General features: G+C 52.9%; 4 protein-coding genes across 4 annotated transcripts; 2 read left to right on the plus strand and 2 right to left on the minus strand.

Annotated features, from left to right (window-relative positions):
• Nucleotides 1-216: 216 nt before the first annotated feature.
• On the plus strand, nucleotides 217-4,844 carry BO94DRAFT_566166 (uncharacterized protein; the record flags this gene model as incomplete). The annotated part of the gene is made up of 5 exons (XM_025614543.1): nucleotides 217-291; nucleotides 323-382; nucleotides 417-466; nucleotides 575-1,020; nucleotides 1,167-4,844. 5 exons carry the CDS (start codon nucleotides 217-219, stop codon nucleotides 4,673-4,675), a joined length of 4,140 nt encoding a protein of 1,379 aa, XP_025467563.1. The 3' UTR covers nucleotides 4,676-4,844.
• A 752-nt stretch (nucleotides 4,845-5,596) lies between these two features.
• On the plus strand, nucleotides 5,597-6,811 carry BO94DRAFT_546556 (AHA1 family protein; the record flags this gene model as incomplete). Its single annotated transcript, XM_025613300.1, has 4 exons — nucleotides 5,597-5,819; nucleotides 5,877-5,959; nucleotides 6,023-6,678; nucleotides 6,793-6,811. The coding sequence occupies 4 exons, from the start codon at nucleotides 5,597-5,599 to the stop codon at nucleotides 6,809-6,811; spliced, it is 981 nt and encodes a 326-aa protein (XP_025467564.1).
• Nucleotides 6,812-7,130: 319 nt separating this feature from the next.
• Nucleotides 7,131-9,241, minus strand: lys9 (saccharopine dehydrogenase (NADP+, L-glutamate-forming)). The gene is made up of 7 exons (XM_025609188.1): nucleotides 9,079-9,241; nucleotides 8,932-8,985; nucleotides 8,541-8,827; nucleotides 8,446-8,484; nucleotides 8,334-8,388; nucleotides 7,508-8,277; nucleotides 7,131-7,370 (listed from the first exon to the last, which is right to left on the minus strand). The coding sequence occupies exons 1-7, from the start codon at nucleotides 9,122-9,124 to the stop codon at nucleotides 7,275-7,277; spliced, it is 1,347 nt and encodes a 448-aa protein (XP_025467565.1). The 5' UTR covers nucleotides 9,125-9,241; the 3' UTR covers nucleotides 7,131-7,274.
• A 323-nt stretch (nucleotides 9,242-9,564) lies between these two features.
• BO94DRAFT_466552 (undecaprenyl diphosphate synthase family protein) lies at nucleotides 9,565-10,831 on the minus strand (the record flags this gene model as incomplete). The annotated part of the gene is made up of 2 exons (XM_025608168.1): nucleotides 9,565-10,539; nucleotides 10,607-10,831. 2 exons carry the CDS (start codon nucleotides 10,829-10,831, stop codon nucleotides 9,565-9,567), a joined length of 1,200 nt encoding a protein of 399 aa, XP_025467566.1.
• Nucleotides 10,832-12,279: the final 1,448 nt, after the last annotated feature.

Here is a 12,279-nt window from a genome sequence, read left to right on the forward strand (position 1 = left end):
GCGGGCCTGTGAGAGGGCGAGGACGAGGGTTACGCGCCGGCCTCAGGCCGCCTGTGATCAAACCGGCCGGGCTGCAGCTGGCGGGATGCACTAGTCCTCTGAAGAGTCAAGACCTGCACCCTTTCCTCATCCCCGCCCACGGCCTGCTGCCTCGTATACTATTTTTATACCCAGAATGCAGCTCGTTGTCTCCGCGCGAAGTGGATCGATCCCACGATGCCCGTCGAACGGTTGATACATACCGACTGGACCTGCTGGGTCTCCTACGCCTGCAAGCCGCCGCCGCCTCTGGTTGGGCCAGGCTGCTGCTGCTATTGCAAAGAATAGAAATCGGTCTGCGCTTCAGCCCTCTGGCTCCTGCTCCTTCTCAATCACCGGTCGTGTTGGCAGAATCTCTAATCTCTTCCTGCTTTCAGCCCTCAGCCCTTAGCCATGGCTCCGTGTTCGGTTGTCCCTGCATCCTTCCGTTAGTATGAATAGGTGCGCCCAGCTTTTCTCACCTGCCGTGGTCTTCGTCTCTTTCCCGTGTCTGTTCCGTGACAGTGCAAAGGTACTGATCACAGCCTCTTTATAGCTGGCGATCTTCGAGCAATGCTGGCGACGAGCCGCGGTCTGGTGCATATCCCCTCAGCGGCTGGCCGACACCTCATCCCACCAGCAACCAACCGTCTCCTAGTCGTCGAGAGCATGCCTTACAGCCCCCTCCTCTGACGACAACGTTAAGTGGCCATCAGTTCCAAGGACTTGGGCTCGCGCTGGGGGCAGGCTACACAGGCACGCCTCTCTCGTCGACTTCATTGTCCAGCCCATTCACTCAAGGCTCTCCCGCCGTCGCCTCACCCGGAGGGGCCGCAATCGGATCGTCACCAATGGCTTCGAGGCAATACAACGTGCCTTACAATCCCCAAGATTGGGGTCCCGTGGGCAATGGGTCAATACATGCTGGCCAATCTACATATCCACAAACGAATAACATGCTGCGGATCGTCTCCCAGCCACGGTCAACCGGGCCACGGTCAGGTCTGTCGTCCTATATCTTTTGCTCCCCTTTCTCCTCGCCCCAATGCCATGATACCCCTTCTATATGTACATGTGATGTAGTTGTGGATGTCTCTGGCAGTTTATGTCTTCAGCAGCCAGAACCTAGCCTAATGTGAGCGATGTAGATGTTTCTTTATCGCCGCCACCACCACCCTACTCACCTCCAAGCCAACAACATCAGCGAGACAATGGCAGCCAGAATGCTTCCTCAATGGGCTCGACATCGCCAAGTCTTAGCTCTTCCTTTAACGGAGCGGTACGGGATGCTCCATTGGAATATCGACAACGCCGACTTCCCCGGACTCGCCCTCTATCCATGGCAGTGTCAAGTGAGACGAGCCACAATAGACGAGTCTCGCTACCTCCGCCTCCACCGCTACCACCAAACATTTCATCTAGGTCCTCTTCTCAAAATAGGGCGGATACCTATGGAGAACCAGCCACAGTCATGGCAGGATCGAGGCCGCACATTGTTGTTTCGCCAGAAAACCTACGTTCCATACAGTTGACTGATGAGAACCACCTGTTTGAGACTGCGCAATCTTTTGATATGGACCGGCCGCCGGCTGCAAGAAGAGCTGTTTCTGCCGGACCTGCCGTGAATAGCGCGAGCTCCTCAAGGGCCCATAGTCAATCTGGCACCCGGTCCCCTTCGGGAACTAGTTGGGAGCCGGGGATGCCTCTTCCACCACCTCCTCCTGGGCCACCACCAGCAACAAGATCACAGAGTGTGAGTGGGTTATCCGATGGATCCTCCATCCGGAATTCGCAAGCTCCTATTAGAACAGGCAGGGCGCGGCCTCCTCCGGTCCTTGGCACAAGTTTGGACAGTATTCCACCAACACCAGCTGGTTGGGTGGATGAAGGGTCGACTGATGCTAAAGGAAAAGGAGACAGGCTGCCACTTACCATTGACACGGCGACGACATCGAATGCGAGCGGACCAGAATCTCTCGAGTCTTCTCGCACGTCACAAAACCCCAATAGTGGTGGCCTCTTCAGGAGCCCAGCTATCAAGGACCCGAACGCCAAAGGCATTCGAGAAAGGAGGATCGAACGTCGGAACAGGCAAAGCCAGGTGTTCGATAACCTCAGTGCTGTCTCCATGAGTAGCAACCCTTGGGCTGAAGCTCTTGAGCAGCTCAAACCATCCAACCTGGTCCTAGGAGAATCGAGCATGGATTCGGATAATGCTCGAACCCAGGCTTCCGCAAAATTCACACCACACAGCACTCGCAGCATCGGCTCTGATGGGCCGCCGCAGGTCACATCACGATCTAGAGCCTCTTCCGGAGGCTTGTTTTCAAACCGATCCTGCTCAACCCCCAAGGCAGAGCCGAGCCCTCAGGGGCCGACTTTGACTTCGGGGTTTGCGCAGACACCACCGTTTTCCCCAGGCACGGAAAGGTCGTCTACGTTTCCCAAGCGAGCATCGCCAGCATTGCCCCCCAAAGCATTGCCAACGCCCCCGCTACAATCCGGACAGGACACAACGCCTTCCAGACCCGGTTCTAAGGAAGACCGACCGGTTTCGCATATACTGCACTTGCCAAACGATACTGTCACTACGGTCTCTCCCTTAGCCCCACGTCGCGCGTTAACACAGCAAGGGCCTTCTCTTGACTCTGTTGTTAACCGCGATGACGAATTTGTGCGAAATGCCATGCAAAGACATCGCGAGTTCATTGAAAAGGAGGCCGACTCCCTGGACGAAAAAGATGCATTGCGGTTGTTTGCCGAATTTATTATATTGGAGTCCCAGATTAGACGTGAGAGATACGCTAAAGTGTGGAATCTCGATTCTTTCGATGTCGAAGACGTCTGCCGTAAACTGTTCGTATGCCCCCCAAAACCAGTGTTGGCACAGCAGATTAGCCAGGTAGCACCTGGGCCGTCTTCCAGGAGGGCGTCCAATCCTGGAGTACCCAAACTGGACATACCTCAGACACGCCCCGAGTCCGCGTGGTGGAACAACTACAAACCGTGCCTCTCGCCGATTGCAAGCCTCGGGTTGAGCAATGATGAAATGAGTTCAAGAGGACGGGCGCCTAGCCGTTGGTGGGAGTCAAAGACCGGGTCTAGTAGTGAGGGGGGAGAGCGAAGAGTGCAGCGGTCAAAGAGGGAAACCAAATACATGGGGTTATCGCGTGGAGCCCTGCAATGGGAAGAAAGTCAAGCCTCGTCAGACACGGGGAATGCTGGCGCGTCAAATGGAGCAAATCAGTACGCTGCGTACGGCCCTGATGAATACCCCCCTGAGAAAGTTGGATGGCACGAGGAGCCTGCCCTGCCGGATTGCCCCGACTCTGTTCGTCTTGGATATGTTAGGCGATCCGAAGATGCACAGAAAATGGACGTCTCCAGACTGGTTACCTTGCCACCGCCATACCCCAGGCACTATCCAGCTGTCAACAATAGCCATCCTGACCTCGTTACCTACCGCACGTTGGTCCGATCAATAACAGACTTGACCGAGATCAAGGCTACCAGACAACGGCACCAAACAGAGATGGATGGCTCGTTTCAAGACCACCAAGCACGAGTCAAAGAAGGTCGTCGGCAGTTCAAAGCCAACATTCAAAGTCAGATTCAACAAGGCAGTATTACATTCGCAGAAGCCGCGGAAGCAGAGGCCGCGTTGATCGTCGAAGAGAATCGACTTGAAAGGGAGCTGACCAAGAGCGGGCTGGATACCTACCAAGAATCCGTTCTGAAGCCAATGCGTGGGATTCTCACAGATCGAATCGACAGGGCTACGGCTTGTATTGATGAGTTACGCGGCAAACTGTTCGACGACGCCCGGTCTGAAACACCCGATCAAACACAGGAGGAAGGAGATGAAAAGCCAGAGCTCTTGGAAAAGCTTACGCAGCTCAAGTGGTTATTTGAAGCACGCGAGCAGTTGCACCGCGAGGTGTTTGATCTAATCAGTGATCGGGATGAGAAATACAGAGCCGTGGTCCTCCTTCCCTATAAGCAGGCATCTAACGAGGACAAAGTGCGCGAGACCAATGATTTCTTTGTCACAGATGCATTGGACCGCCGGGTCAACTTTGAGACTGATTCTTTGGCTCGCCTCGAATCCTTCCTGGATGTAATTGAGGAGAATGTGGCTCGAGGGGTCGAAATACAGCTGTCAGCTTTCTGGGATATTGCACCGTCGCTGTCAGCTTTGGTGCAGCAGATTCCCGAGAAACTCCGCGGCTTCACGATACAAATCCCTGCTAACGAATATGACGAGAACCCGAGTTACCGTCCACATCCGCTGCAGTACCTCTACACCCTGGTGTCTCATGCCGAAAAGTCTAGCTACCAATACATCGAGTCCCAAATCAACTTATTCTGCCTACTGCACGAGGTCAAATCTGCTGTTATGAGAGCCAACTGCAAACTGATGGAGGCTGAGCGAATTCGCCTGGGTGAGGGAGAGAATAAAGTGCAGCGGGAGATGCAGCAGTCCCGGACTGATGAAGAGCGCACATTGACCAGCGATCTGAAGGACAAGGTGGCTACGGTGGAAGGTCAATGGGCGGAAGCTCTGGGGAGTGAAATCCAACAATTACGCGAACGGGTCAAAGAACAGCTGCTGGTGGAAGATGGATGGGAAGACATGGAGCAGCTGGAGCAAGCGTGAGGATGGATGGCAACTTGGGCAACGAGTGATGATTGATATCGAGGGTTTAGTTTGAGGGGCTTCCCCAATTATGTTCCTTTGCTGTTCGCCGCTTGATCTTGTGTCGCTGAAAGATACCCACATTCGTTTGCTATTACTCCGTTACAATGAAGCATTTGTCTTGATGTCTACATGATACTCCGTAGGTACCTCCGTTCTTGGTATGATTGTTTTTCCGGCCCGTGATGGGGCCGCTGACCTAATGCGCCCACGTGACCCACTGCGGCTTCTAGAGCTTTCCTTCCGCATCCTCGACTTTTTCCCCTTTGCCTTTCTTCACCACCCGTAGACCGGCCCAAGTATTATTTAATACGGGTTCCCCCCCCTCTCCCCTCCGCTTCCACGGTACCTCACTCTTTGCTCCTGCCTACCATTGTCACTCAGGACTTGGTTGATCTATCTTCGCTACAGCGTCTTTGAAGAGAGACGTTTTGCTCGTGACTGTAAGTCCACCGTGAAATTCCCCCCCCCCGATCTTCCCATTGTCTCCCTCCCTGCCCTGGGCGGTTCCTCTACAAGGACCCCCGCGTTAAACAGGGAGATCCCATCGAATGATGAGAACTCATAGCTGGCACCAGTCAGACGGAGATGTTTTTACGAATTCATCTTCAATGCTGAGTAGCTTGCGGTCGAGGAACGCTATCCTTGATCCTGAAACGATGCATACACTCAATCTTGATATCTGTCTGTCTCTGATGACTACGAATTCATGCTAATTGTGTTTGCGATAACACAGAACATAGCTTTGGCGAAAGAAGGAAGAAGAAGAGGAGACTCGCTAAGATTTTTTCCCACTAGCGAAGTTCAGCCCCGCAATAGAGCAGCTTTTCTTTGCAACGAAATCCTTAGACCAATTCATAATAAAAATAAACTACCACCATCATGGTTCTTCACAACCCCAACAACTGGCACTGGGTGAACAAGGACGCCTCTGGCTGGGCCAAGGCCTACCTTAAAGAGCACCTCTGTGTCCTCTCCGTGGAGGAAAATGGAGCCTCCGCCAAGATTTCCTCACTGCTGACCATGGATGGCGATGTAGACGTCAGTCAGAGAAAGGGCAAGGTCATCACCCTTTTCGATGTCAAAGTACAACTGGAGTATGAAGGTTCGTAAAAGATTAGTGTTTTCTCTGTTCAGGGCATACCACTAAGACCTTTGACAGGTAAGACTAAGGACGAGGAGTCCGTTAGTGGAACTATTACCATCCCCGAGGTTGCCCACGACACCGAGGAAGATGAGTACGTCGTATGTTCCCTTTAGCCCTCGTATGTCCATGAAGGTCCACCTAGCTGACCCGGTGGCCCTTAGTTCGACATTGAGAACCACTCGGATTCTTCTTCCAAGCAGCCCGTGAAGGATTTGGTCCGCTCCAAGCTCGTTCCCCAACTCAGACAGGAATTGGCCAAGCTTGCTCCTGCCCTGATCGCTGAGCACGGCAAGGATCTCCAGCATGCCCCCGGGGTCAACCCTTCTAGCGGCTTCACTGCCCCCAAGTACCACCCTCAGACCAAGAATGAGTCCCCCGCTCCTCAGACCACTACCACTACCACCACGGACAAGGTCGCGGTCAACACTACTACCGTGACCGGCTCGGACGAGTTCCGCACCACGGCCGAAGAGCTCTACAACACCTTTACTGACCCCCAGCGCATTGCTGCGTTCACCCGCGGAGCCCCCCGTCAGTTTGACGGCGCTCACGTTGGTGGAAAGTTCGCTATCTTCGATGGCAACGTCAACGGCGAGTACGTTAAGCTCGAGGCTCCTACCTTGATCGTGCAGAAGTGGCGCTTGGCCCAGTGGCCCGCCGGCCACTTCAGCACGCTGGAGATCAAGTTCGACCAGAACGATGTCGACGGCGTGACTCAGATGCGCGTGACCTGGACCGGTGTTCCTATCGGCCAGGAGGATGTCACCAAACAGAACTGGGACATGTACTACGTCCGGAGCATCAAACAGACTTTCGGGTATGTCCTAACCCTTGCCTTGCCTCTAGCCAATTGCTTCCTTACCATGGCTTGCCAGATCCTCTCTGTTTGCTTGGAGACAGTTGCTGATAATTGTTTTTGTTCTTGGTATAGGTTTGGCACTATTCTCTGAACGCATCCGCGAATCCATGATAGCATCATGATAAAATCAGCATTTAGGGTTCGAGGGCGACAAGCATTCTGTCTGCATCAACGCGTCCTGTAGAAGGCAGAGGCAAACTGCGATTTTGATACATACAATCTGTTGTTTTCTGGGAACAGGCATCTTGCGCCGACTCACTCTTACCTCACCTGATATATAACGCCGCCCTCCAATCTAGCGGGGGTATGTGTCCAACGAATGCACGATAGAAAGGCCATGAACATAAGTAAGACGAACTGATAACGAAAGAAAGCCAAGACTATTCCTCTACAAATCTGGTACTCGTTACAAGTAAACATGACTCCTGATCTCTACAAACAACCAGAATAGATCCAAAATTCAAGTACTATTTTTCAAGTCTACCCTATTAACTTTTTTTCTAACACCCACCCATTGTCAAGTCGTTAGTATATCGTAAGAGAGAGCCAACTCTTTACAGAGTCTTCTCGATCATCTCAATGCCGTAGTCCTCCTTGAGGGTCTTGATCAGAGGAGCACAGATGTCCATGGTCATGGGAGCAAGAACACCCTATAAGAATTACAAGCAATGGTTAGCAATGTCCATCTCATCAAACCAGACAGATCCAAATCCAAGACAATATAGCCAAAATTCAACACAACCAAAAGAGAAAAGAAAGAAAAGAAAGAAAATAGGTTATCGCATACCTTCTGGCTGATAGTACCATCAAGCACCAGCTTAACAGCAACACCACAAGGAACACCAACGGTCTTAGCCATGGCGGAGTATCCACCAGGAACACCGTACTCGCAGAGGGTGCTAGTGCGGGTCTCCTTCTGGCCGTTCTTGTGCTCGATCTCAAACTTGTGCTGGAGCATGACGAGATCGCGCTCGTCAGGAGCGTACTGCATCTTCTTCTCGAGGGTAGCGCAGAGAGTATCGAGGGGGTTGCCACGGGGAGTGACCTGCTCGTCGGAGAAGAGACCGATCCAGCGAAGACCAGAGATGATGCGATCGCGCTCGTCGTTGTTGGCGAAGGCGGTCTTGGAGGCAATGGCCCACTCGAGGTCCTTCTCGTCGGAGGAAGTGGCGCCGAGGATCTGCTTGGTAGCGTCCTTCCAGGCGATGGGGCCGTTGAGGAACTCGCGGCCCTCGTCGCTCAGGAATCCGATGTCGACAAGAACCTTGATCATCTCGGGGAAGCCCTGGTAACGGAGGGTACCGCGGACCACGGTCTGGGCTTCGGGGATGTCGTAGCGCTCACGGTAGGGGCAGGAGTCGCGGTTGGGGTAGGCGACGAAGGCAAAGCCGGGGTAGATGAAGTAGGGCTTGGCAGTGGCCATCAGGTCGGGACCGGCAACGCTGAATTCCTGGCCGTCCTTGTAGAACTTGGCGGCGTTGCGAAGGGCGAGGAGAACACCACGGCTGGACCAGCTGAACTTGTAGCCGAGAGGGTTGTTGGAGCATTCGGGGGCGGCTGGCGGTGTATAGGTTAGTGGATGTTGAGTTGTTATAGGAGGGGAGGATACTCACGCAGTCCACCGCAGTAGCTGAGGAAGGAGGTGATCTTGCCGCCTTCGGCGTGGACCTAAGGGGGAGGTGTAAGTGGGAGAGTTGAGGGCATTGGGGGTGCTGTTAAGCGTACCTCGGAGATGGTCTTGACGGCGTAGAGGTGGTCGATACCCTGTTGTATGTTGGGTTAGCTGGGGCTATGGTATAGGGGATCGGGGGTGTACGTACAGGGTCCAGACCGATCTCGTTCATGACGGTAATTCCGGCCTTCTTGCACTCCTCGTCCAGCTCCATCATGGCGGGGGAGACATAGGAGGTGGTGACGACGTGCTTCTTGGTGCGGATGGCGGACTTGATGACAGTAGCGTGGAAGGTGTAGGGGATCAAGCTGATGACCAGGTCATGCTCCGACAAGGCCTTGTCGAGAGCAGTATCATCGGTGACATCGAGGGAGATGGCCTTGGAGTTCTTGAAATCACCGCTGAGCTTCTGGGCACTTTCGAGGGTTCTGCAGGCTGTTGGGGTAGTAGACGATGGTTAGCTAGGTGGACGGCATTGGAATGGTGCGTAAGGGAAGGGTAATTGGCATTGAGACTGATAAAATTAGAGGGAAACATACCGACAGTGACGTGAACGTCAGCCTTGCTGAGCACCTCAACGGTGGGCTTGGTGACTGGAGAGAGGTGTCAGTGAGATGGAGTCATCATCCCCTAATGCGGGGTCCGAATCGGCGGAGCAGATAATGGGGGAGAGATTGAAGGCTTACCGAAGCCCGAGCCCAACAGAAGAACCTTAGAACCGGCGACAGGCATGATGACAATGGAGGACAATCCGGGGATTAATTATTCGAAAAAGGGAGATAGTGACAGGAGAGGAATTGGACTGAGTCACCGTTGCTGTTGATGCTGGATCCCCGCCGAGTCACGTGGGGCCGCCCACTTGGTCGGATGCGGTATCGGAGGCTGAGATATCGGGGGCTTTCCATTAGCTACCCGGCATTACTTGACGGTATTAATGTTTTTAATGATGTTGATGATTTCGTGAGGTGACCGCCTCGGTCCCAACCCAAGAGCGGTCTTGTATATTGGGGCAGTGCATGTATCTACATGCCTGCTGAACTTTTCCAGCTCGATGCTATAAGCTCTAAATACCAAAATGGGGGGATATTCATCAATGCTCCAAAGAGTGAACTCCAAACGCCCGATGATCTCCAGTCCATGTATACAACGCGGGAAAAAACACACACATAAAACTACAGGTCTTTGACCTTACCATTACTCTCCTCAATGGAGTCGGATGTATCGCCGTCGAAGTTCCCTTCGGCGTCCGGATTCTTCTTCGACTTTGAGATCCTGCGCTGCCAGCCTAACAACACTGGCATGAATTGCCACAGGTCAAAGTCCGGCCACAGGATGTCCAGGAAGACGATCTCCGTATCCTCGTGGCATTGCCAGAGCATGAAATCACTAAGTCGTTCCACTCCGGATGTCCGGACCAGCAGATCTAGAGGGGGGTTATCGTAAGTGAATAGGTGATCGGATAACGTCTGACGCGTGATCGTTTCGGGTGACATGAAGACCGGGCTTTCTTTCCCGGGAGCAGGTTCGGATACTGGAGCCTTCCCGTTCGTGGTGGTATCTGACTGCCCAGCGAGGTGAAGAGTCGACGAGGAGGAAAACGAAGATTCATTTTCGTAGACCCCGTTCGGTAGATCGCGCTTCGGGGCTCCACCCTCCGCTGATGACTCCGACGCAGTCTCCGTGTCGCTCGGGACATCTTCGCCTTTCACAACCTGGGCCTGTGCTCGAATATTTTGTGTGATGTGAGTCTCGGAGAAGGGTGACCTGGAGGAGGTGGTTGAAGGGCGAGACGACGGGAGAGGCTGGCTGTACTCGGCTACGGTTTCTCGAACGGCCGAAGTGATCTCGTCGCGCGATGTATACGGAAAGCAGATGTTCAGGATGCAGTTACCGTTGCCACTTGTCATATCCACGGCTCGGTTCACTGCAGCGAGAACATCCGGCCTAAGGAGGTCAAGTCGACCCAATACCCGGACCTTCGCTCCATAGCGATCCAAGATCTCCCCGTGCTGAACCATTTGCGACAACTGTACCCTAGCCAATTCCATCAGAGCATCCACCTCGAATTTTGAGCGCTTGAAGTTTTCGATGCTGAAGGCGTAAATCGTAACAACTCTGACACCGCTCTTGTAACAGACTTCCAGAATCTAATCCCGGGGTATGAATTAGTAACCTGATTGGATGGGCACCCGAAGCGAACACCGACAGACTCACCCTTGCCAAAGCCTCAAACCCCAGATTATGTCCTTCAACAGTCTCAATCCCGTGCGTCCGGGCAAATCTCCGGTTGCCATCCATGACAAAAGCGACATGTTGTGGAACTGGTCCCTGTCGGATGGCTCCTACCAACAAATCCCGGAGGTGTCCTATGGCAAACTCGATTGGCGGAGAAGCGAGCAGCCATTTCCGGAACCTTGAAAGATGAATCGACGTCGACATGGTGTCTTATTAAGCGTAGAAAGCAGGGTATGACAAGCTCTTCCGACTAGAGAAGAAGGGCTGACTGTGAGAGTTTGCGAATGATGCGGAAGACGTTTCACGATGCAGGACGGGGAAGGTCGTGTCGTGCAGGCCGATGCGCAGTTATTTTCTCGATTGCCGTCGCAGATAAACCAAGAAAGCGACAGACTGAGGCCGCAAAGGATATGGAAGTGCTGACAGCCACCGGAGGGCTAGAGAGAGTAGTATAAGCTTGGGGAAGTTCCCGGTAGGGCCGTGCCCATCAGGCTACACTGTTCTTTTTTTGTTCGTTCTGTCGATCTTCCGGGGGAAATGGGGGTGTTCTGGATTCAGGGGGCCTTGAGAAGCGACGGAACCCTGCCAAATGTCTGGAGTAGGGATTGGGACGGCAGAAAGCGAGGAGAATTGGCAAGAGGCAAAGGAAAGAGTACAGAATGGGAAACGTAACCTGGATGGGAGACGGTGTGGGTCGGCCGTGACTGGGATCGGACGGTTTGCTCCACGTGTAAACGCTGGTCGTCGCCTTTGAGGCCCCAGGCTGGCCAGGGCATGCCTGAGGAATTCATCGCCTCATTATTTTGGTTGACCAAGCAGTGCCGTAAGATCGCTGATTTCCCCCAGCCACTCCGTACAGCCGAAGAACACCGCGTTTGCCTTGGAGGGGAGAAAAGAGGAAAGATGTCCTTGTGTCCTTGTCAGCTGACAAGCTTGGTTCCAATTATGCAGCCGCCGCCTGTGTGATTCTGCTTGCATGACAAACCATGCAGGCGGATACCAGAAAGGAACAAACACATCTACGGAGTAGATGACTGTTCGATACATCCCGGACAGTAATCAGGTCATACACTTGTCTGTCGGTGGGCTTTCTGCGGTTGACAATATGTACACAGTACACAGCGCCATCCATTGTCATTTGGACTGAAGTAAGAAGGGGACAAGGGTCAGATATACCAATTGTCCAGGTTGATTAGTCCCCGATGATCAAGGTGATCCGAGGCCGACGCCTGTCGACATCGCACAGGTCCTCAGTAGCTTAATCAGCCTGGTTATTAACTAACTAGTTAGTTAGTTAACTGGTTAGTAGTTAGTAGAGCTTAGACTACTAGTACTACGTAGCTTCCACAAACGTTGCATCCCATGCAGAAAATAATGATTGAATGGGATTTCTGGGCCTTCGATCTGGCAAATTAATTGAATCATGATGTCGATTGTAGGGTGCTAGATGTAAAAGATTGACATCATCAAGCACCGCGAGTAGGGCATGCTCGATGTCCAACCTTTCAACTTTTAAGAATGAGGCGGGCACCTGAAGATATAACAAGATAAAAAAAAGTATGAGAGGAGCGATACTACTAAAGTATAGTCATGCATGATTGGTGAATAATAAGACAAGAACCACAGTGTTTTGATTCATGAAAGAGTGATCA

This window comes from Aspergillus sclerotioniger, assembly GCF_003184525.1.
Source record: "Aspergillus sclerotioniger CBS 115572 chromosome Unknown BO94scaffold_14, whole genome shotgun sequence".
NCBI classification, from domain to species: Eukaryota; Fungi; Ascomycota; class Eurotiomycetes; order Eurotiales; family Aspergillaceae; genus Aspergillus; species Aspergillus sclerotioniger.

Coding starts and splice junctions, on each gene's coding strand:
- lys9 (XM_025609188.1), bottom strand. CDS start 9,124: ATGCCTGTCGCCGGTTCTAAGGTTCTTCTGTTGGGCTCGGGCTTCG. Junction 8,485..8,540: donor ACGAGATCGGTCTGGACCCT/GTACGTACACCC, acceptor AACATACAACAG/GGTATCGACCACCTCTACGC. Junction 7,371..7,507: donor ATGGTACTATCAGCCAGAAG/GTATGCGATAAC, acceptor TAATTCTTATAG/GGTGTTCTTGCTCCCATGAC.